Below are 24430 nucleotides of genomic sequence, written 5' to 3' on the forward strand. Positions count from 1 at the left end.
TGCGGTCCCACTTTTAGTTTTCATTTCACACGGAAAACTGTGTGAATATAGTTTTACACACAAATATCTGTGTGTTTGCAGTGTTTTACACACAAAATCTTCTCCGTGTGAATATCTGTGTGAACCAAATCTGTGTGTGATGGGGGGTTTTTCTAGTAGTGCTTAACATTAACATTACAAGTTTTCAGGCTCATGCTTGTCTTCTATCTCGTGAACCCTTTTCAAAGACTCTTCAAATGCTTGCAATGCTACATGGTAATAGTCAAGAGAGATCACACCTTCCTCTACAATTTGCAAGGCACTTCTATACAACTGACTGAACCACTGCATACGGTCAGTAACATCAACATTATTGGAACCATGATCCAGAATATATAAACGCTTGTAATCCTTTTTCCATCGTGACAGAATGTACTTGGAAGGGATCTCCTCCACTCCATTAAAATTAAGGACACACAAAGCATGCCAGCATAGATACCCGTGGAAGTTAAAGCAACTGCAGATACAACAAACCTCACCTGCTGTTCTGTTGTACAGAACTTCATAATCTCTTATCTCTCGCTGATTCCCATCTGCCACAACACGCTCCTTGACCAAGAATATTACGATTGGCCCATCAATGTGCAACTGTGTAGTGCTAAAACAAGAATACATCTCCTCCACTTCAAATTGGAATTTTTTGAATATGTCTCTAGTGTAAACTTTTGAAAGCTGCAACTCAAAAGAACATCTTGTTTTCACCATGGGACTTGAGCTTCTTGACTCAATCTGCAAGAGCTTCTTCCTTATGCTTCTTCTGTAGAGCCAATTCATACTTATCCAGAAATTCTTTCAGAGGAGTTTGCTTGTGTACGAATTTGTCAAAAAATGGACTCAAGTTTTCACCTGGACGTGCAGCCTACATTCCAGCAAAAGAGGTCTCTTTCAAGTAAACTGGAGCCCACCTAAATCGGTCGTCATACAAAGATCGAAGCCACTCATGATCGCTAACTCCAAAATGATGAATCATGAATCCCCATTCTGCTTCAAATTCAATCACCTTCAGAGTTTCATAAACTGCTTTAAGCAGTGCCTTCCTAATTGCATCATAATTGCGCGATCCACCCAACTTTTCTGGAACTTTTTTAATGATCAAGGACAGACCAAAACGATGATGACAGCTAGGAAAACACCTTAACAATTGCACTCTGCAAAACATTGCACCTGTCAGTAATAATTGTTTGCGGAGAACGTCCTGACACACATGTAAGCCAAGCTTTGAACAACCAAATATAAGACTCTGCCGTCTCCCCAGCAAGCAAAGCACAACCAAGCAACACTGCTTGACCATGGTGATTATTTGATTTATCCCCATTAATGCCACAAGTGGGATCTCAAATTTATTTGCCGAGTATGTGTTGTCAATATATATAACATCACCAAAATAACTGCATGCTGCCCTTGACCTAGCATCAATCCAAAACACATTTCTCAAACGCCCATCGTCATTGATGTCCATCAAGTAAAAGAAATTCGGATTTGTCAACTGCATACGACAAAGGTAATTTTAAATTGCTTGTGTGTCACCTTTTTGGAGGTTCAACTGATTGGGAATTTCATTCCTGGCTTCTGTTGCATTCGAATTTGAGGGTCCATTACCCCCTGAATCTATCACAAGTGCTCAGTACAGCTTAATTGTTCGCTTTTCTGCATCTGAACTTGACTGTGACTTCCTCTTTGTTCCACTTCCCATCTTTTTCATTGATTTGTAGATCTTTGTACCTATTAAGTGGTTATGTTCAAGCGCAACTTCAAGTACCCTCCACCTTTTGGAGTCCACTAACCTCATCCTTAACATTGCAGGACAGCCAGTTCTTGTTTCCTTTCTCAAACGGCTCACATCTTTAATTCTTTTGAAACCTTGACTGCTGCAACAAAGAACAGCACCATAATTCTCTTTACTGTTCCTCTTAAACCATGAATTCTTCACTCTAACATGAAACCCCACTTCCTTAGCGTAGCAATTGTAATAATTATAAGCATCCTCATACGACTCAAACTCCATTCCAGTAGCAGGCGCCACAAATTCCTTTTTTCCTTATGGGACACGATTTTCAGCATCCAATTCTGTCAAAACACCATCTCCATCAGTTGCAATCTCATTGCAGTCGGGGTCCTGTACTTGCTCATTGTTAAGAGAGCCTACTTCCATCTGAAAGAGATGTAAAACCCCTTATTTTCTAAATTTCAAGTTCAACAAACGAACAATTTTAGAGACCAACCTACACAAGAAGGCACAATGCTATCATAAGTGTGTAAACTAGATTTTCAGCTAACATTAAACCCATCTTCCAATTGATGAAAACATCAGTACAGCACAGGAATCAATACCCATTTTAACCGTCACAATCATTATACCATAAAATTACTTCCAAAGCAAACAGTCAAATGGTAATCAATGTATCAAAGTTCTCAAACTCTGTCAAGCAAATGTTAGTGTTTGTCTACACAGCTGTTTGTCCTCTTCAAGTTAAATTTCATCCTACTTTCTTTGCAATAGGTTCCAGCAGACCAAACAGCTTATTAGACACATGCAACTAACTCCCAAGATACTCATAAACATTGGAAAATTTGACTCATGAGCTCCTCTGGTTAGTTCTGTATTTTATTAGTCCGAGCATGAGAATTTTAATAATCTGATCCCATGATACAGTTGGGTTTCATTTGACTTGACACTGTGCACAACAGTGAATCTGATTTTGCCACGCAGTAAACAAAGTCTGCTACGACCTTCTTTTTTTTTCTGTTTACTTTTTTTTTTTAACAAACAAATTACTGTTTTAGGGAATCAGAAATTGAGAGAAATTTGCTGTGTATTCTCATTGATAATAGGGGCCTCTTTATATAGAGGATTACAATGCATAGAGTTAGAATCATACAAGGAAAGAGAATCTCTAGATGCTTCTAATTGAACCCTATTACCACTAGGTCAAGTAACCTAGAGTTTGGACCAAACACAAATAGAGATATCCTTAAACACTCCCCCTTGTGTTATCCAAACGCGGTGCTTCTCTCATTGCCTTGTTAAAAACCTTGCCGAGTAACAAAAACCCAGTGGGACAAAAATAACCTCGGTCGAAGGGGAAAAAGAGCACAACACACCCTTCACGTTTCGAGGTGAACATGTAGACATCTCCCCCTGATGTCTGCGCCTCTCCTGATGACTACAATCATGGGAGTTCAGATAATTTCCGCAAGTCAATTCTTGCCACATGTTTCTCAAATGTGGATTTGGGCAATGACTTAGTAAATAAGTCTGCCTCACTGTCCTCAGATCGAACCTAGTTCACTTTGATCTCGAGGAGAGTCTTTTGTTGCTGATTATGCTTGGTGTTATCGCTTTTGATGTAGCCTTGCCTCATTTGTTCAAAACAAGCGCTCATCTGTGGTAGACTTCAAACCACAATTGTTCGAACTTGCGTAATTATGAATCCAATCCATATTCATTCACGAACCACTTCATGAAGAGCAATGATCTCTGCATTGTTCGAAGATATAGTGATTAGAGTCTATTTTGTAGACCTCCAAGATGTCACGGTCTTTTCCCATGGTGAACACTTGACTGGATTGGGAATGACCATTGTGTGGGTCAGAGAGATACCCAACATCAGCAAAACCTTCCAAAACACATGTCGTTTTGGAATGGGGATAGTGGACGTAGGCTAGTGTTGGCGGCGTACCTGGTGTGTGATGGGTCTGAATCCATCATCTCTTTGTAGGGATAAAACAAGCCCATATCACTCATACATCTCAAGTATCGAAAGATATCTTTTACACCAATCCAATGGCGTCGCGTTGGCACAGAGCTATATCTTGCTAACAAGTTCACAACATATTAGATATCCGGTCTTGTGCATTGGGATAAGTACAATAATGCGCCTATTGTACTAAGTAAGGCACTTCTGCCTCTAGCACATCTTCGTCATCATCTTTTCGACAAATAGGATCATTTTCAGGATCAAGACTACGGACGATCATGGGGGTGCTTGAAGGCTTGACCTTGTCAAAATGCCTAAGCATCTATCGACACGATGCTCAAGTTCCAAACCGAGACATAATCGTGTTCTCCCAAAATTCTTCATCTCAAACTCGGATTTCAAGTGTTCAGCGGTTTCCCTTAACTCTTTAAGGGCTTCTAATGAAGATCATGTCCAATATGAACCGCGATAGAATCCGAAACTTGTCATAGAAACGCGTGGGCATATCCCTTCCCAATCAAGTAGTCACTTTAGTGAGCGTTTCAACCTTATTGTAAACGCGCTCCATGGTCTAGAACCTCTTGACTTGGGTAAATGAAGTTCGCCATGAAACTTCATGTATATTCCGTATCTAGATCCCTATAGAGATACGTAGTGACCACATTTGTAAGCTACATGTTCAGTTATTTGGAAACTACCAAACTGACAAGGTAGTGGAGTGCAATGACATCCATTACGAGAGAATATGTCTCATCGTAGTTGATTCCAGGGCGTTTTGTGAGAAGCCTTGCACCATAAGGCGATATTGCCATTTCTTTTTCTCATCACGCTTTCTAATGAAGACCCATTATTCAATAGGTTTTATGTTAGGAGGTGTTGGCATCACTAGCTCGAAAACCTTCCTCTTCATTAGAGAATCCATCTTAACCTGGATCGCATCTTTCCATTTATGCCAAAACTCTCTACGTTGGCATTCATTCATCAATGGAGTGTGGTTCGATATCATTGGACTCTACAAACTCACGCGCAATGAAATGTGCAACTACATCATCAATTATGATGGAGTTTCTATCCCACATCTCATGTACACTAGTGTAAGTTTCATAGAGCTCTATATTCTCAGGAATAGGTTCTGACGTTAAGGCGTCCCCCAACGATAACCATAACCGGAAAGATACTTATGAGATGAATTTTGAGTCTTGATGATCAAAGGATTGGAATGTGCCAAAGTATCATTCGAACCCACGGGCCTCCCACGCATCCTAGCTGGGGCCATGGCCTGTAACGCCAGAGTGCCACTTTCTTTGGCGTTGGCGCTATGCCTACCTCCGTGTAGGGTGGCGCTACGTCCTGGACGTCCTTCCTTGCAGGCATGTTTGCAGCATATTTGTGTGATTTCGTCACTTTAATAGGGATCAAGATGAGACATAGTTGGGACAGACCACGACAATTCCTATCGTTCCTGTTGAACATCTGTGTTCTTATCTCCCCCGAACGACGGGAAGACTGTCTCATCAAAGTGACAACCTGCAAATCTAGCGGTAAAGAGATCGCCTTGCAATGGCATTAAGTGGCGGACGATTGCTGGAGTCTCAAATCCAACGTAGTTGCCCATTCGTCTGTAAGGACCCATCGTAGAGCGCTGTGGCGGCGCAATTGGCACATAAATGGCTCACTCAAATGTGCGCAAGTACAAAATACGTGTACCCAGTCACTAGCTGTAACGCAGAGGTACATTGAGTGGCGGTAGTTCATAGACGAATTAGCAAAGCTGCATGAGATATTGCATCACCCCAAGCGGATGTAAGAAGATTGGTGCGCATTACCAATGTTCGGACTACCATCGTAGTCGTTCCCGCGAGACCAATTGGGTGTGTACAGGGAAATGTGATGTCCAACATCAAGCCCATTGCAATATCCATCGAAAGTCTTTTGATGTAAACTCTCTAGCATAGTCAAATCCAATTGACTGAATAGGATGATCTGGGGAGGAAGCCCGTTGTCATATGATATGTGCTAGGAGTGTAGCATAAGTAGCATTTATAGGTGGACAATGGCACAACACATGACCAGCGTGTTTGCGTGTCAACCAACATCATGAAACATTTAAGCGTCCGCAAGTTGGTTGAATCAATCCACAAAATCCCTACGGATTCTTTATAAGAACAGAATGAGTATTGTTATATCCTTTGCATAGGACGGTCTCAGTCCTAGTTTCCCTAAGGAACGGGCTTTGTAAAACGAGCGAGAGGCCTTAGAAGCAACCATTGAGTATTGTGGTTAGGCCTGAGCGTCTAAAACGCTATTTGAAGCAAGTTGGTGATTGCAGCATCACCTGGGGTGCCATCACCATGATGGACGCCATCCACGACGTCATGGATAGGGACTGCGCCTGCCCTAGGCTGGTGGTGGACGGAGGCAGTGCCCTAGGCAGCTGTGTCAGTCACACTTAGTCTAGAAATCAACTTTTGATTCATGCTACGTTTCGCTCGAAAGAAATGATGTCCATGTGAAGTCTTTTGTAGACGGATCATCATATCATGACTAGGATGATCTATCCTGTCGTGATAAAGCCAATATGTGTCTAAATCCAAGAGATCTTCTCTCATAACTTTATTGTATTAATAGCTCGAATAGTGACATAGAATCCACTAGAGAGACACATAAACTTCTGTAAGATGCGTCTTTGTTCGTAATCATTAGAGGTGATGCAAAGGAACTCATTTCCGTTCTCTACATGCATTTTCTCATGGAATTCGTTGGCTATTCATAGGATACGATTTGCCCTAAGAGCGTAGAGAGTTTCTGTGACAACTGTAATCAAGGTGCCATTTGGCAAGTGGAACTTGGGCTATTCCATGTCCTTGAATTAATATTGATGGCCCAGTCATCGTAGTCACAAAGTAATATGCTCAGAATCAAAATTGAGTCATAATGAAAAGAACTCGAAATTTTATTCATAAGCCAACGGAGTACATCATTGTTTCTTTGATCAAAGAAAATCTAATCCAATAAAAAGTAATATGGAAATCGCCTACATCTCTTGGAAAATAAAAAGACTTAATCAAAATCGCCAGTTTCTGGGTCTTGATCCTTGTAGTCTTCCACCCTTAGATCTAGATCGCCATCTTGATCTTCTTGTTCCATGTAATTTGCTTCCCTTGCTTCACGATACGTCTTGTATGTGTTTGCAACATTCTGGGGTGCGGTACATGTTTTGGCCTAATGTTCAGTTGATCCACATCGAAAACAAACATCATTATGGTCAGGCTCCCTTGATCGAGGCGCCATAGGGGCGCGATTTGGACGACCTATGCTCTTGGTGGCGTTACCACCATGGTCGGAGGCTCCGCTTCTCTCTCTCTTCACACGTTGACCTCCACGGTTCCGTGCACGCCTCTCTTGGCGATTTCCTTCCTCTTTAGGGCGAACATATGACCAAAATGTCCAGAATTGTCCCTACTCTTAGGGTTTCGCTCCTTGCGTCCTCTATTGGGGGCGCGACTATAGTTAGACTCCGGAATAGGCTTAGTTCCCACGAGTCTAGCATTATAGTTCTTCACAAGAAGAAGAAATTTAAAAAAAAACTTCAAAAACGGGAACTTTTAGAAAAATTACCTTAAAAAGATGGCCGGAAAAATGTCGCCAGAAAAGTGGCCGAAAAGTGTTGACCGACGTTGACTGACGGTTGACCAGGGGTGCTGACATGGCAGGTCGGCGCTGACGTGGCAGATCCAATGTTGATGTGGCAGAGCGGTTTGGCGGCTTGGCTGATGCACGTGGGCTCCGCTGGGGCCTGCTGCACGTGGGCTCAACTGTAGGCTGCAACAGGTGGGCTACACAGGATCTCCTCCTTTTTTTTTTCTTTCTTTCTTTCTGCCGGTTCAGGTCAGGAAGACGCCGGTGGCTGGTTTGGTTGAATTTTGGCCGGTTCCGGTGGTGAAATTTCCGGTTCCTGGTTTCTGGGGTGGAGACGCTGTAGGTGGTCGAGTATGGCTGCAGGAGGTGGTGAGGAAGGCTTTGAACCTGGCAGAGGGACTTTTGCTACTTCAGGTGGCCGGTTCAATGGTTTGCCGGCCGGTTCTGGGGGTGGGGCCGCAAGTTCTAGACTGCTGGAGTTGAGATCTTCAAGGTGGGGGGCGGTGGTTTCTGGGATTTGAAGGCTACGAATTTAGGATTTCAGGGTTAGGGCTTCGTGCTGATAACGTGTTTTAGGGAATCAGAAATTGAGAGAAATTTGCTGTGTATTCTCATTGATAATAGGGCCTCTTTATATAGAGGATTACAATGCATAGAGTTAGAATCATACAAGGAAAGAGAATATCTAAATTCTTTTAATTGAACCCTATTACCACTAGGTCAAGTAACCTAGAGTTTGGACCAAACACAAATAGAGATATCCTTAAACAATTACTTCTTTTTGATAAATAATGAGGTTTGGAATCTAGGCAAATTAGAAAGCTCATACTCATACCCATGTTATTATTAATATTTTCAACTAAAATTTAAATCACTTATCTAACTACTAATTTGAATATTTGTCATAGAATTCTAATTTTAGAGTCTCATTAGAGTCTCTCCTAATATTCTCATATTTTGATATGATAAATTCAATATAATATGAAAATTTTGTATAGTAAAGACAATGGTACGTGTGTTGGTTGAAGTTTGGGTGGTCAATGTGGGTGTATACATTTTCTTTCGTTCTAATTTTATCGGATGTTCTTGAAGGTATTGTATATTTTCTATCTTGGGTTTCTCTCTTTTTATTCAAAGCTTAACAAAATTAATCCATGCATGTATCGACAAGCCAACTACATATCAAAATTCTAGGCCCATATTGCCCCTATAATTTTTATGTAAAATTTTAAAAGCGCCTCCCACTCACCCCTGATTGACTTGTCGTACCACACACATGACACGGTGACCGTACTGAAGAACTACTCAACATAGAAGCTAAATAGTGGTTAGTGTTGCATGTACACCTTCTCATCAAAAACAAAGTTTATGTAGAACCTAAACCTATAAGCAAGTACTCGTATAAAGTTAAAAAGTAATTTTAAGTGAGTAATTATTCCTTGACTTCTAATATGTCTATCAATTTACTCTGGACTTTTCAATTTCGATAAATGAGACTCTAATTTTCTCAATTTTTACCGATTTCCCCCCATTCCCAATCAATTTTTCTATAATTTCATCCAAATATAATAAAACTCAACTCACATGACTAGAATGAAATTTGTCCAAGTAACTTCTTAGGTGTGAAAAACACCAAACTGCATTGAAATGTCTAGCATGTCAGTCAAGCACTTGAGCTTGACAAGAAATTTGGATTGAGTTTAAAGAAAACAATGTGGTGAAGGAAGTAATTCTATTATATATTCTTCAATGCAGTTGTCTACAACTTATACACACTATGCTAATACTCGATCCACAATTCTAGGGAATCAGTATGGTAATACAACTCAGACTATCAATCTAGGATATCAGAATAACTACAATCCTAATCCAGGATATTACAATTATTCCATTCCTAATCACACGGGATTCTTTCCCTCAATACTCCCCCTCAAGTTGGAGTGTATGTTGATCACTCTCAACTTGCTCAGTAGCATAGTAAACTGGTTTGAGCTCAACGGTTTGGTAAACAAGTCAGCGGGTTGCTCCTTGGTTTGGATGTGCATTGTCTTGATCAGTCCTCTTTGCACCTTCTCACGCACAACATGACAATCTATTCAATGTGTTTTGTACGCTCGTGGAACACCGGATTGGAAGCGATGTGGATAGCAGCTTGGTTATCACAGAATAGCTTGGCCGGTTGTGTATGTCCAACATTCAGATCCTTGAGTATGTTTCTCAGCCACGTTACTTCACAGCAAGTGGTGGCCATGGATCGATATTCTGCTTCTGCACTTGATCTTGACACTGTGCTTTGCTTCTTGGTTTTCCATGAAATGGGCACTTGTCCAAGAAAAATACAGTAACCGGTTGTGGACCTCCTTGTATCTTTACATCGAGCCCAATCTGCATCACAATATGCCTTAAGCTCTAATGTTCCCGTCGAAGGCAGGAGTATGCCTTGTCCTGGTGTTTGTTTAATATATCTCAGCACCCTATGAGCTGCCTCAAGATGGGGCTGCCTCGGTGTGCCCATGTATTGACTCAAGATATGAACAGGATACACAAGATCAGGCCTTATAATGGTGAGATAGATGAGCCTCCCTACTAGCCTTCGGTACTATGCTAGATCCTTCAATAAGCTTCCGTCTCCTTGTGTAAGAACTAGATTTTGTTCAAGTGGGAATCGTGAAGGCTTGGCCCCCAAGAATCCAGTATCTTCAAGAATTTCCAGAGCATATTTTCTTTGACACAAGGCAATCCCTTGTTTAGATCTTGCTACCTCTATTCCAAGAAAGTATCGAAGCTGCCCCATGTCCTTGAGTTTAAATTGCTTCGAAAGAAACTCTTTAGTCTCTATGATGGCTTTCAAACTGCTTCCTGCCAAAATAACATCATCCACATAAACTAACAAGGCTGTGAAATGACCTGATGTGTTTCGGACGAAGAGAGAATAATCTGACCAAGACTGTTGAAAACCGGCAGACTTGAGGGCTGTAGAGAGCTTCAAAAACCATTGTCTTGAGGCTTGCTTCAAGCCGTATAAGGACTTATGAAGTTTACAGACACGAGACTCCCCCTTTCGTCAGAAACCAGGTGGAAGTTGCATGTAGACATCTTCATAGAGATCGCCATTCAGGAAAGCGTTGTTGACATCTAATTGATGGAGATGCTAACCTCGTAGAGCTGCAAGACTTAACAGAACACGGACTGTAGTTAGCTTAGCAACTGGAGCGAAGGTTTCTCTATAGTCAACACCCTCAACTTGACTAAACCCTTTAGCAGCGAGGCGTGCTTTATATCTCTCAACTGTGCCATCAAGATTGTATGTGATTTTGTACACCCATTTACATCCAATAGGTTTCTTGTGAGCCGGGAGAGGGACCAAACTCCATGTTTGATTTTCTGTAAGGGCTTTAATCTCATTCTGCATGGCCTCTCGCCATTTTGGTTCTTGAACAGCCTGTGAAAAAGAAGTGGGTTCTCGCTGCATAGTAAGCTTGATAGTGAAGGCTCTGTGAACAGGGGAAAGCTTATCATAAGCAAGGACAGTGGAGAGAGGATGAATGGTACCTGAGGAAGGAGTCGTGACCTCGTTCGAAGAAGACGACGGGACAGTACGTGAGGGAAGAGCCGCCTCAATATGGAAGTCCTGCAACTTGGTGGAAGGCTTGGTTGGACGAGAAGAGTGGCGTGGAGGTGGTGGTGAGGTACTGGAATGGGAAGCTTCTGTACTGTGTGGGAATGAAGATGGGTTTTGAAGAATATTATCTGGTGATGGAACAAGGACGTGATCTTGTGGAGGAGGTGAGACCGTGCGATTCATGTCAACAAAAAAGGAGGATTTGTGATGAGGAATAGGTGAGAGATTAGGGAGGAGAGTGACAGATTCACATGGTGATGAGGGGCCATGTGACGCAGAGTGTGGAGGAGAGGAATGGGAGGGACCCGAAGAAGGGAAAATCGCATAATGTGGTGGAGAGAGATTTGAGGGATTAGGTAGAAGATTTGTGGGAATAATGTCAGAGTCAAACGGTGGTGAGGGACCCGAAGAAGGAAAAATCGGTGAGAGATGTGAGGGATTATTATGGATAGGATGGGAAGGAGAAAATCGTGGAGAATTGTTTTGAAAAGGAAAGTCATCTTCAAAGAAAATCACGTCTCTGGATACAAGAATTTTCTTACTGACCAAGTTGTAAACTTTGTACCCCTTTTGCCCATGTGGGTATCCAATGAATATACACTCAGTGGATCTAGGATCAAACTTGGAAGGACGAAGAGGATGAGTTGACACAAAACACCGACACCCAAAAACTCGTAAATGTGAATAGGTTGGCTCTTTGTGAAAAAGTTTTTCAAAAGGTGATTTGCCTTGAAGAAGTGGGGTTGGTGTTCTGTTAATTAAATATGCAGCAGTGAGGATAGCTTCTCCCCAAAAGGGCTTAGGTAAATTTGCTTGGAAGAGCAGTGCTCGAGCCATAATTAGCAAGTGTCTATGTTTGCGCTCAACAACACCATTTTGTTGTGGCGTGTTGATGCAACTAGTTTAATGCAAAATGCCCTTGGAGGAGTAAAATTCTGTGAGTTTAAACTCAGGCCCATTGTCACTCCTAATAACCTTCACTCTTTTCCCAAATTGATTTTCGGCTAAATGAACAAAGTGTACAAGAAGAGTGCGTGTATCTGACTTGTGTTTCATTAGATAGACCCATGTGCTTCTGGAGTGATCATCAACAATAGTTAAAAAGTATTGTGCACCAGAAAATGTTGGGACATGATAGCCACCCCAGATATCAACATGTATGAGATCAAAACAAGATTCACTCAATGTAACACTTAATGGAAAAGGTTGTCTGGTTAGTTTGGCCACAGGACAAACAGAACAAGTACTTGCATCGCAAGTTTTATTTGCAAGGAAAGGAAATAATGGAAATACTTTGCTGGAGGGGTGCCCTAGTCTGCGGTGCCACAAATTTTGAGGTTTGCTGCGCACCATATTACATGCTCCCTTTTGTGGTAGATTAAGGCAGTAAAGTCCTTCACTCTCAGTTCCCGTCCCAATCGTCTTCCCCGATCGTAGGTCCTGTATGAAGCAAACTTGTCTAAGGAAAATGGTGATATAAAAGGAATCGAATGCAAGTTTGCTGACAGAGATGAGATTCAGGTAAAATAATGGTACACAAAGAACATTATGGAGGATGAAATGTTGGGAAAAAACAACAGTCCCAATGTGAGTGACAGGAGCAGATTTTCCATCAGGTAATTTTACAAGACGATTATGAACAGGCTTGAGTGATGTAAGAAAATGAGAATGGCAAACGATATGGTCGCTTGCACCACTATCTAATATCCAGGTTGGTCCATTATTAGCATGAGAAACACTAAAGCTTTTACCTGAAAGTTCCTCATAATTAGGAACATTACCAACAAGGTTGACTGCAGATGAGTTAGGCTTGTTCAAGGCTCCTAGCATTTGGTGATACTCATCTTGGTTGCTAGCAACGGTCTTAAATTTGCTTAGAAGACCAAGCATTTGATTACACTCCTCTTGGGAAAAGGGAAAGGTTGTCATTCCCTCTTTGTTGTCACTTGAAGAAGCTGCATGGTTGACCCTTGCTCGTTGCCCTCCTTCCATTGCATTTTTCCTCCTACGACAATATTCGTAGGTATGTCCTATGCCATTACAATAGGTGCATTTGAGATGTTACCTGCAATTTTTCGTGCTATGATTTGTCATGTTGCACTTTTCACATTTCTTCTCTCCTTCTGTTGAATTAGGAGCACGATGGAACTTAGTCACAGAGAAGGCGGACGCTTCAGGTGGTGCAGCTGTCTTCCCATTAGAGACCTCTGCCTGTTTCTCATGACGCAAGGCCATGGCATAAGCCTTGTTTACATTTGGAAGTGGATCCATTCCAATTACATTACTGCGAATGGCTGCATAGCTCTCACCAAGTCCCATCAGAAACTTCATAGTCTTCTGTGTTTCTAGATAGGTTTTGACTTCAGCAGCCACTTCACATTGGCATGGTGGAAAAGTACAAAGGGCATCCTTTTCATCCCAAAGACTTTTAAGTTTTGTGAAAAATGCTGTAACTGAATTGGCACCTTGTTTGCAGTCATGAATAGCATTCTCTATATTAAATAGTTGAACTGTATTCGTGTGAGAGAACCGCTCCTAAAGCTCAGTCCACATACCTCTCGCTTCTTTGCAGTGAATAACGCTGCTTGAGATTTCCTTTGACATTGCCCCAAGTAGCCAAGTCTTGACAAGGGTATTGCATCGATCCCATTGTTGCTGCTCGTCAGGATTGTGTGTTGGTCTCTTGAGAGTCCCATCAATGAAGCCTTTCTTATTCTTGATAGTTAGGGCCATGCTCATAGACTGGACCCATGTGTTGTAATTATCTTCCATCAGTGGTTGTGACACAAGAACTGCTCCAGGTTGATCTGAATGATGGAGAAACAGAGGGTGATTTGGGTTCTCCCATGATTCGGGGTTTCTCTGTGAAGCAGAGGTTGAATTCTTGTTCTGCTCTATCTTCAAAACGTCATCTCCTGCCATTGAGGAATTGGTTTTGGTTTTCTTGTTTTCAGATTATGCCTCAGAGTCGGTATGCTTTGATACCATAAAGAAAACAATGTGGTGAAGGAAGTAATTCTATTATATATTCTTCAATGCAGTTGTCTACAACTTATACACACTATGCTAATACTCGATCCACAATTCTAGGGAATCAGTATGGTAATACAACTCAGACTATCAATCTAGGATATTAGAATAACTACAATCCTAATCCAGGATATTACAATTATTCCATTCCTAATCACACGGGATTCTTTCCCTCAATAGAGTTATAGAAAAATTGACCTCAAATTGACGATAGGAGGCCAATCGCCAGAAATTTAAAATAAAAAAAAGAGTGAAAGTTAGGAGGCGAATTGGAAAACATGGGAGAAATTAAGGGGCAATTCAGCTAGTTTTCCTTTCAAGTGTCAACCTTTTAAGTTGTAGCAAGTTAGCAACCACTAGGCCATACCTGTATAGTAAAAACTAGCTTAGGATAGAATAGTGTAAGACAGCGCATTTTGTTATGCAGTGAGTAAAGTTAGAAAGGAATTTCAAGGGATAATTTGGCATTTTACTCGCTTGAAATTAGCCAAGTTAGAAAGAAATTTCAAGTGAGTACTTACAATAGAGTACATCGTAAAATAGAGCATTTTGTCATCTCTTGATCAGAAGCTGAATAATGTGTATTCACAATTCTTCAGCCACTATAGGTGATACAATGTATATACTATATATATGAAAACTAAAAACTCTCATGTCTTCTATGTGGTCTGATTGAATCGTAGCCAAATTACACATGGTTGTAGAGTCCCAAATGGGATCTGTTCAAGTATGAAGAAATTAGTCATGGGGCTAATGGTAGTCATTGTGTCCAAGTTAACCATAGTCCAAGCTCCTTCACCCCCATCTCAACTTTCCCATAATCTTCTTCGTTCATCTCTACAATATGATGTTGGGGATGATCTAAAGTTGCTAAAACTTTATTCCAATTCAAACTAAAGTTGCCAAAAGTTTGAAAATTCAAAAGTTCGACTGCGCGTACGAGTCAAACAACCAACCGGGAGGATTTCCAGGACTATTACTTTACTGTTTCAGAAATTTCTTCATAGACGTGATAAATCCTTACCTCCAGAAATCCACAAAACGTTTCGAAAGAATACATGACAACATGAAGCACTCCTTTTGGTAAAGATGATACATATAACAATCCAGTTTACTGATTCTAAGTTTCCTCTATGCTAGTTGTTTCTGTCTACATAGTGATCAGCCTTCCAGATGAATGGCTTGTTTTCTTTTCTCGTTTCGTATTAACTTGTACAAATGGTATTTACATAATGATTTAAAGACACTTTTGCTATTTGTTAAGCAAAACAATAAAGGGGCCTGATTTGCAATTGGAAAATGATTTGTGGCCTCAATGAGGCCTAAGATTTGTGGCCTCAATCCTAGGTGTCATGTCATGTCACCTCACACATGACCTATTTGTCAAATCATGCCGTGTAATTCTTGAGTAAAAAGACTATCTTATCATTTCAAAATCTAATGGCTCTAAATTATTTTGGTTTTCATCTAAAAATAAAATATATTATTTTAATTTTTTTTTCTTTTTTTCGTTATATATATAATTATATATATATATATATATATATGTTTGTGAATATATATATATATATATAATTCGTCAAAAAAAAAATTATATACAAATGTGTTTGTGTGTATAAATATATATATATATTCACAAACATATATATATAATTATATTATATATGTATATATATAATTCGTACAGAAATTTATATATGTGTATTTGATGTAGAATTAATATGGTGTGTGTGTGTATATATATATATATATATATATATATTAATGTCATAGTTCTAACCCACAAAATTTAAAATAAAAAAAATTGATTAAGAAAAAAGTCAAATTTAAAATTGATTCCACAAAAATGGAAAGAAAATATATTAATATCTTAATTATAACCCATCAAATTTGATAAATTGAAGTAATATTCAACTCTTTTAATAAATGAATTTAATAAAATTAAGAGAAAAATGCACCATCAGTCCCTCAATTCTTGTGCACCGACCAGTTTGATACCCAGACTCACAAATGTATCAATGTGATACCCGAACTCAAAATTTCGTATCAGCATGATACTTCCGTCAGTATTCCGTTAATGTTCCATTAAAAATGATCACGTGTCATACATGTGACTAAAATTTTGAGGGCAAAATCGTACTTTAAACATTCAAAAAAAAAAAAAAAAAAACAAGAATTATTGGCCTTTTCAACTTGGACCTGACAAAAAAAAGAAAAATATCCAAACGAAAAATCCTAAGCTAGGAACCCAGATTAATTCAATGAGTTCAATCCTCTCACTCTAAACTTAATTTCACAGCCAAGGCCAAATAAAAATCCATCAAGCCGGGGAAATCAACAATAAGTTCTGGAAATAAGCTTAATGGATAGTGCCTCAAAATAGGCAACTGATTTCTCGATGTTCTTCCTCGCCTCTTTCTCTGCATTGTTGAAGTATCTCAATTCATGAGTACTTCATACAGGTTGTGGTTCTTGTTAGATACAATCACAAGAAGCCAATCCCTCACGTACATTGTGCTTCTAGATTATTGGAACTACTAGAAATATTCATCCTTTAGAATTAGAAGGTGAATGTTTTAATACTCTCAACCTTCTCTATTCTCATGGCCAATTCCTTAGCACAATCATAAGCCCAGAATCCAAAAATATACAGATTCACATCAACATCAATTGTCTTGTCTTTTTGGAATTTTCTTTCCATCTTACGTAGAAACCTTGAGCTTTGATTGGATTCTGGAAGAAGTTGTTGATGAGTGGGTGGATGAAGATATCCTTGACTCTGGGCATCAATGTTAGTTTGTTCTTATTGAATTTGCTGACTATCCTCAAACAATGTTGCCCGCTTCTTGATGAAGCAGTGGATCCAGAAATCCTTGTGCAAAGTTGCATGTTCTTGATCATATCCAAGGTTTTAAATATCGGTATCTTCATACCTATCGGTACTTTGAAAAAAGGAGATATTGGAAATATCGGGGATACAGAGTACGAAAATATCGTTTTTGAAAAAAATCAATTTATTAGAAATTTAGAACTACATATAAATACATATGAATGTTAACTTCATCTACATCCAAAAAGAGACTCTAGGCGGTTGAAAAGCCGCTCGCTGGTCTACGAAAATGCAATAATCAGACCAAGACATATGACCCATATAGTGCGAATTGTAGTGATGAACATGATAGTTATAGATCTCTTTAGAGCTGCCGACTGTTTCCCCTATAAGGGGATAATAAGGATGAACCCAACTGGATGACTGATCATATACTTCTCCATATTGATTATATCCATAAGCATCATAACCAAATTGATTGTTGCCTTTATGAAATTCATTTGAGATCCCACTGCGCTCTGTGCCTAAACTGATAGAGTCAAAACTTACGGCAATTGAAGAAACATCAAATGGGGTATTTTGATCATCAGTTGCACCTCTAGTCCTCCTCCCATATCGGGTCTTCTCTTGAGCACCATGACCAACTGTTCTCACTCCGTGGTCTTCATCTTGGGTGGCATGATCAAAATTACCTTCACAGGTAAATTGGAATCCTCCATCCACAGAAGATTGTCCATATTCATATCTTTCACCTCCACCACCTGTTCCGCTAGCTTCCACCCTCTCCACCATCGTCAAAACTATCTGGAGTTGCTGTACCACCCCACGTATCATCACTATCTGAATTATCTTCTGGGATTTTAATAACTTATTCAGATAAGACTCTCTCTACATTGATGTCAGCATTAGTTGCAGTTTCTACAACTTGTGGAAGAGGTCTTCCAGCTTCATCATCGAGGACCTAAACAACAAAATGATTTATTTTATACTCATTATATAAATTCTACTTAACATAATTGTCCATGAAGAAATATGTAAATACAATACAACATGTAAATACAGCTGTAGTCAACATGTTTTGAAAATGTGAAGAATCAACTTTGTTAAAAGTGACAGCATCATATATGTTATTGAGCTCTTGTGATTTTACAGAATCTTGAAGAACAGATTAACAATGCAAGTCAAGGATATGATCAAGGTTTTAAATCTCTGCGATATTTCTGATATATCCCCCGATATCTCCTTTTTTCGACGGACTGATATATCTAGGGGGTAAATATCTTATCTTTTACCGTTTCTGTGACATTGGAGTACTATGGATCTAGACACCATATATATTTACCTTCAACGAGATGATATTGACTGAGCTTGAGTGAGACGATGCCCAACGAATCTTCAGAATACGTTTACCTTGGCTACTATTTGATAGAGATTGCACAAACAGCTTCCAACTCCCATTAACTAATCAATATCCATTCAACAAAAAGTTTCAGCCTAAGATATCAAAGCTAGTAAAATTCGATTATTTGATAATTTAGAAAGTACTTGTATTCAAGACCTAAAACCATATATTGGATTACTTAAAATGCTGATAACATTTACCTGGTTTGGGTAAGAGCCACATAAACGAGTCAAATGGATACCATCTTTTTGGTGCGTACCAACACTGCTGGATAATCCTCCTTCATACAATGTGTTCGTTTCTCCAACTGGAGTTAATGATCATTTGGTGCTTCAACAGATAAGCAACCAACGTCTGCGAGCGGCGGATTTCAGTAAAGCAAATCAATGAGTAAACAATGGCACTCTAATGATGCATAAAGTATCTGAAACCCAAATATGATACCTTAATATACTACTTGTATTCATGAGTAGAAAATAGTTATAACTAATTATCAGTCAGAATTAGACATCAGTGATTCAGCATAACATACAAAAGCTTTAAGATTTGATCTTATAAAGAGAGAAAGCAGGGGACCTTAATGATCAATAATAGTTAACACCGAAGGTCCCTAGAAATCAGTACTAGTTTCAACAAAAGAACTAAAAGTTCCTTGTGATATTCGTACAAAGAAGCAAAATAATTTAAGAGTATCAGATACACCAGGCAACAATTACAAGGAACAAAAACCACTCACCACTCAACAGAATCTTGTAGCTCCAGTTACAAAACCCCATTTAACTTCAACTGATTTTGCATCTTCAAATCCCTTGTACAAGTAAAACACTTATCAAGCTTCACACTGAACTTTTAACATGAACCTGTAACTATTACGCACACATATGTATTTACATTCATAAATTTGCAAAGTTAGGGCCATATTTCTCAATCAGGGTTAGACTATTTGCAGGTGTAGCTTAACATAATGGATCTAGACCACACTACCTTCGATGATGGTGAGGTGATAGGGTTTGGTGGGGTATCCAATAAACCTTTCAGTCTTGAGTTCACACCATTTATCGGGCTCCATGTTTATTGTTAGGATGCAGATTATACAAAATATTTCAAGTCCCATTTACCAAATCCCGATCAGCATTAACGTCCATTTCACAAAAAGCTTCCGCCTAAGACACGAAAAATCATGCCACGCAAATTAGATATCAAACCAAGTCAATTTAGTTTTACAACAAGAAAGTGCATAATTTCAAGCCTTTAAGTTTTATATATATTGGATGTGGCATTCAATCAATCAGATGCATACCAAATTTCCTTTGTGGTGAAAGTCCGCCTGATACATATTCCGTCTTGCATAGAATGTGTTCATCAAAATCAGATTCATTTCTCCACCTGGAGTTAAATTTTTAGACATTTCAACAAAATTAACAACCAACTCCTGTACCTAAGAGGCTGATAAAATGAAATCATGACATATAAAATTTGTGAATTAGCAAGTAGTTCACCCAATATTGTAAGTGCCCTTCAACTAAGTCAGTGAGTAATTTTAGTACTTTAATGTGACATTTTAGTGTGCAATTGTTCTATCTTGAAACATTACAATATAACATAATGCAACTGCTACATACCTTTGAAACATTTAAGCTACTGAAGAATTGTCCATACCTCCATACACCAACCATGTTGCATAAGCACATGAGATTGGATGAACTCTATCTAATCTCACAAGTCAATTTAGTCACTACCTTTGCTGAGAAGAAGAAACAGTTTCGATATCAATTAGTTGTAACAGTTTATGGTCGAAATTTTCTTTCTCATCTCGGAATAAGGAGTTAGAAAAGAGACATGAATAAAAAGAAGAAAAGATTTAATATCTGATCGAATGGAGAGAAAAAGCAGAGGAATGATATTGAGGTGTATCTAGCTAGAATACCTCTATCTAGAGAGCTTCATCAGCTTGACAACTCCAATGACATTCTTAGTCCTAGAAGCTTCAATGTGGTCCTCAAGTGTAACTTAAGATACTCTACAAGGAAGGAATATTTTATAAGAAAAAGATTACAAAAACTAAAATGAGCAGAACAATGGTTCAAGGAGATGTATTAAAAAAAAAAAAAAAAATTCAAGGAGATGCCAAGACTTCACAATGTGGTGCTTCATTAACGACTCAAAAATTGGAAGTAACTTTTGACCTTTACATAGATAGTAGCAGTCTTTTACTGAATGAATATCCAATATATCAATTGACATTTTAGATAGAAGCCAAAGCAGATTCTACACAGGTATATAAGAGGTATACTCCACTTTTCTACCACATAAACCTTAAATCATGTTTGCCTATCTAAGATGATTCTGTTTCTTTCCCAGCTTAAATTTTTTAATGAAGATGACCTCCAAAGTTGGGTTGCTTACCAGTTACCATATCCGGATTGACTGGCGCACGTACATTCCATTTGCATTTGCAAGTTCTTCAACATAAAATTTCAAAATAAAAGATTCATATTTCGATATGGACATTGCCAAAACCATGGATTCAACTCCTGACCTGAGTGCAGTGTGCATCCATCAGAGGACATGGAAGCCCATCATTCAGAAGCACGCCAAGTAATTAAAGAGAGAAAACACATCCTCATCCAAGGCAAAATTATATGTTGGTGGGATTTTCTCTGTTCCAAAAGAATACAAAATTAGAGTAGTAAATCTAAAGATTGAAAGAAAATAAATTTGATACTAAATGTAAAGGTCCGTTCAGAATTTGCATTTGGTGATCGATACCTGTTCAGCTTCATGGAGATTCAATTGTGAGGTTTGGGATGTGAGAAAAGTTGTGCCACTCCTTCCCCACGCCTTTTTGGTAATCTCGTTCCAGAATTTCACAAGACGTGATCTTCAAAGTCCGCAGTGTTGTTATCTTGTAGAGGAAGTTTGGCAGTGCTTTTAGCTTTGGACACCGAACAATTTCCAAGTTAGAAAGCCATGGCATTATTGTAATTTCAGAAGAATCCTTTATTATTCCTTCCCATTCTTCCCAGTTGGGCATGCCAATAAAAGAGAGCTCTTTCAATTTGGGGAATAGAATTCCTGAGACTTCTTCTTCTTTTTCTATTCCCAGAAATTCAACTCCCACCTTTTTCACTTTCTCCATCGCCCATATGCGCAAAATTTCAAGCGATGGCAATTTTCCAAGAGGAGGCAAAAGTTCACAAAACTCCCAATTTAAGAGATCAACTTTTCTCAAGTTGTGCAAAGACTTGATCCAATAGAGAGGCTCGGTGGTGCCATGGCAATTCCAAATGGATAAAAATTCCAAATTTTGAGGTGGTTGCAATGCATTCAGTATTTCTTCATGACCTTTTCTCTGCACTGCTGCTGCATCTCCATCTCCATCTCCATCTCCATCTCCGACCTGGAAACCTACTCCCAAATGAGAGAGGTGCTCCTTATTCCTGAACTGAGCTTTCTCAATCTCACTCGCATCATCTTTCCCCAATCTTTCTATCCAAAGGCTCCCCTGAAGCTGGTCCATGGTTCCGAGATCTCCTAATTTCAATGCTTCGTCATTACCCTCACACACATAAAAGCAATCTAGTGCTTCCAGAATTTTCAAACTCCCAATCCCTTTTGGTAAGTACCTCAGCTTATAACAATTCCGAACATATAGATGCTTCAAGTTAATCAACTTTCCCATTGCTTTGGGTAGTTTCTCAAGTTCTGAGCACCCCCCAAGGACCAGAGTTTGTAGATTGTATAAATCACACACAGCATCCGGTAATTCTTTCAAATTGCCACTGTGAGACAAATCCATGTGTCTCAAATGAATCAATTCCCCGATCTCTTTTGGAACTTCATTGAGGATTTTATGACTCAAATTCAATGTCCTAAGACATTTCATTTGCATAATTGAACCAAGGCTTACGGTTGTAATGCTTGAATCAGGGAGTGTGAGGGTACGCATATTTTTGCAATTGTAAAATGAAGTAGGAAATGAAAGTGGACCTTCGGGTAAAGTTGTTAAGGTCAAATGACGAACTTTATCACCCGATAGCTCCATTCTTTGATTAGCACCCTCAACTGCTTCTATAATAATGATTTCTTGTTCAGCTAGAGAGTGCACAAAGTCATGCACAATATCATGCATCTTACACCCTATAATATTTCCCATATCATCTTTTCTAAAATCTTGAAAGAAAGACCGCATTGCTAGACTTTCAAAATAATTTTGACCTATTCTTCTTTTTTGTTTGTTTTTCTTTGAATTAAGATAATCTTGTGACATCCAAAGCTCAATCAAATTATTTTTTCCTAACTCATAATCTTTAGGAAATATAGCACAATACAAAAGACACCTCTTAACTGCTGGGGTCAAATCAGAATAACTTAGTAATAGTGGTCTGAAAACTTGTTCCTCAACTTCTTCTAATTCCCATATCTTACTATTCAGAACCTCCCGCCATTCCTCTCTTGTTTTCTTATGCCACACTAGACTGCCTAAAGTCTTTACCGTAAGAGGCAAACCTTTACACTTTTTCACAATTTCCTCACCAATAGCTCCAAACCCATTAGCCTCATCTTCTTCCCTATCCCAAAATGCGATGCTATTGAACAATGCTAGACAATCCCTATCCCTCAACTTGTCTAAAAGGATCATGCTACTAGTTGCCCTCATCATTTTAGCAACCCCTTGTTTTCGCGTGGTTACCAGTATTGTACTGCCTTCAGCACAACTTTGCATTATTACTGGTAGTTTCAAATTTTCCCACTTGGTTTTGTCCTCTGTCCACACATCATCTAGGACGAGGAGAAACTTCTTATTCTCAACGTGTGACCTTATACATAGAAGTAGAGTTTCCAACTCATTTGAACTGCTATAGGCCCCACCCAGATTTTCAATGATCGCTTTAGAAATCTTAATCTCATCAAAAGGATCTGAGACACAAACCCAGACTTTCTTATCAAATTGGCTTGTAACCTTTTTATCGTTATAGGCTAATTGGGCAAGAGTTGTTTTCCCCATCCCTCCCATCCCTACAATAGGGATGACAAGGAACCTCCCCCATCATGGTTACTATCTCTCAATAACTTGCTCAACAAACATTCCTTTTCTTCTTCTCGGCCAAAGATTGTAGATATATCGACCAAAGATGAAGTTTTTGGCCGTTGAATAAGCTGCTCATCAGTGCCACGTATTGTGGATAGATGAAAGTCATACTGTTCTTTTTCAGCAGCAATCACAGTTAGTTTCTCATTCAGTTTCTTTATCCTTGTAGCAATGTTATGATGATGAATTGTCTTACTGACTTGGCCAAAACAAAAGCAGTTGGCAGGAGTGGGGAAACATACCTTCTTCTTGGTAACAGAAGCACTTTCACCTTCCTCCACTTGTTGTTTGAGAATTTCAGTGTTCCACTCGTCTAGGACGTCGTCCATCTCATACGATACATCTTTGAGCTTCTCCAACCAGTCTCTCACCCTGGCCTCTGTCACTTGTTTCTTTTCTGCATCCTCCAGTACAGCTTGGATGGCATTGAGATGGCTGCTGAAACTATGAACATCTTCCTCAGCATTCAAAACGAGTGTCACCGCTTGTTTTGTGTGTTCAAAAACTACTGAAGCCAGTTGCTCCAGAAGCGCGGAGATGATTGCATCAGCCATTCTTGGCGTTGGGAATTGGTTATAATTGAAAGGGAAAAAGAACAGAGATGAATATGAAATTGTTGGATGTGTGCTCTCACCTCTCATCCAAGTATATAGGGTCGAAATTAGATTAGGGACTAAGGAATGTGCCTCAATTATTAGTTCAGCAGAGCATTTTGAATATTCCTCTTTAATAGTAGAAGCATATATGAAGAAACTAGAACCACAGGATATGAAAAGCAGCATTCTTTACCGAGGGAAAGAAAGAAAGCTTATGATGGGTCCATATATATTGTTCTTCTCTGCACTCTTTAAAGCTGCTCCATTACCAACAGTGAACCTTGGAATCCAACCAAGTGGCAGCTTCTCTTAATCTCTCATCTCTTATCATGGAATCAAATTCTTTACATGTTATCTCTGCTATTAAGATTCCAAAGTTCTGTATGGATTGAACTGTAGCTCATTTAATCTGGAAGATCCTTTCATTTAGCTCTTCTTTTCCAGGAATTAGCTGCTGTTGGCTGCAGACCAGCCGATAGGGC

General features: G+C 39.3%; 2 protein-coding genes and 1 pseudogene across 2 annotated transcripts; all 3 read right to left on the reverse strand.

Moving 5' to 3' along the window:
* Positions 1–174: 174 nt before the first annotated feature.
* LOC112178030 lies at positions 175–2191 on the reverse strand (annotated as a pseudogene).
* A 10868-nt stretch (positions 2192–13059) lies between these two features.
* LOC121050660 lies at positions 13060–13770 on the reverse strand. The gene is made up of 2 exons (XM_040511471.1): positions 13554–13770; positions 13060–13490 (listed from the first exon to the last, which is right to left on the reverse strand). Exons 1-2 carry the CDS (start codon positions 13768–13770, stop codon positions 13060–13062), a joined length of 648 nt encoding a protein of 215 aa, XP_040367405.1.
* A 7259-nt stretch (positions 13771–21029) lies between these two features.
* LOC112175353 (putative disease resistance protein RGA1) lies at positions 21030–23303 on the reverse strand. The gene has a single exon (XM_024313029.2). It carries the CDS (start codon positions 23275–23277, stop codon positions 21040–21042), a length of 2238 nt encoding a protein of 745 aa, XP_024168797.1. The 5' UTR covers positions 23278–23303; the 3' UTR covers positions 21030–21039.
* Between the last annotated feature and the right edge of the window lie 1127 nt (positions 23304–24430).

This window comes from Rosa chinensis, chromosome 7 (genome assembly GCF_002994745.2).
Source record: "Rosa chinensis cultivar Old Blush chromosome 7, RchiOBHm-V2, whole genome shotgun sequence".
In the NCBI taxonomy this organism is placed as follows: Eukaryota; Viridiplantae; Streptophyta; class Magnoliopsida; order Rosales; family Rosaceae; genus Rosa; species Rosa chinensis.

Excerpts from the sequence above, each read along its gene's own strand:
- LOC121050660 (XM_040511471.1), bottom strand. The coding sequence starts at position 13,770 with ATGGAAGATAATTACAACACATGGGTCCAGTCTATGAGCATGGCCCTA. Across the intron at positions 13,491-13,553 it reads TCACTGCAAAGAAGCGAGAG|AGAATGCTATTCATGACTGC; the intron begins GTATGTGGACTG and ends TATTTAATATAG.
- LOC112175353 (XM_024313029.2), bottom strand. The coding sequence starts at position 23,277 with ATGGGAGGGATGGGGAAAACAACTCTTGCCCAATTAGCCTATAACGAT.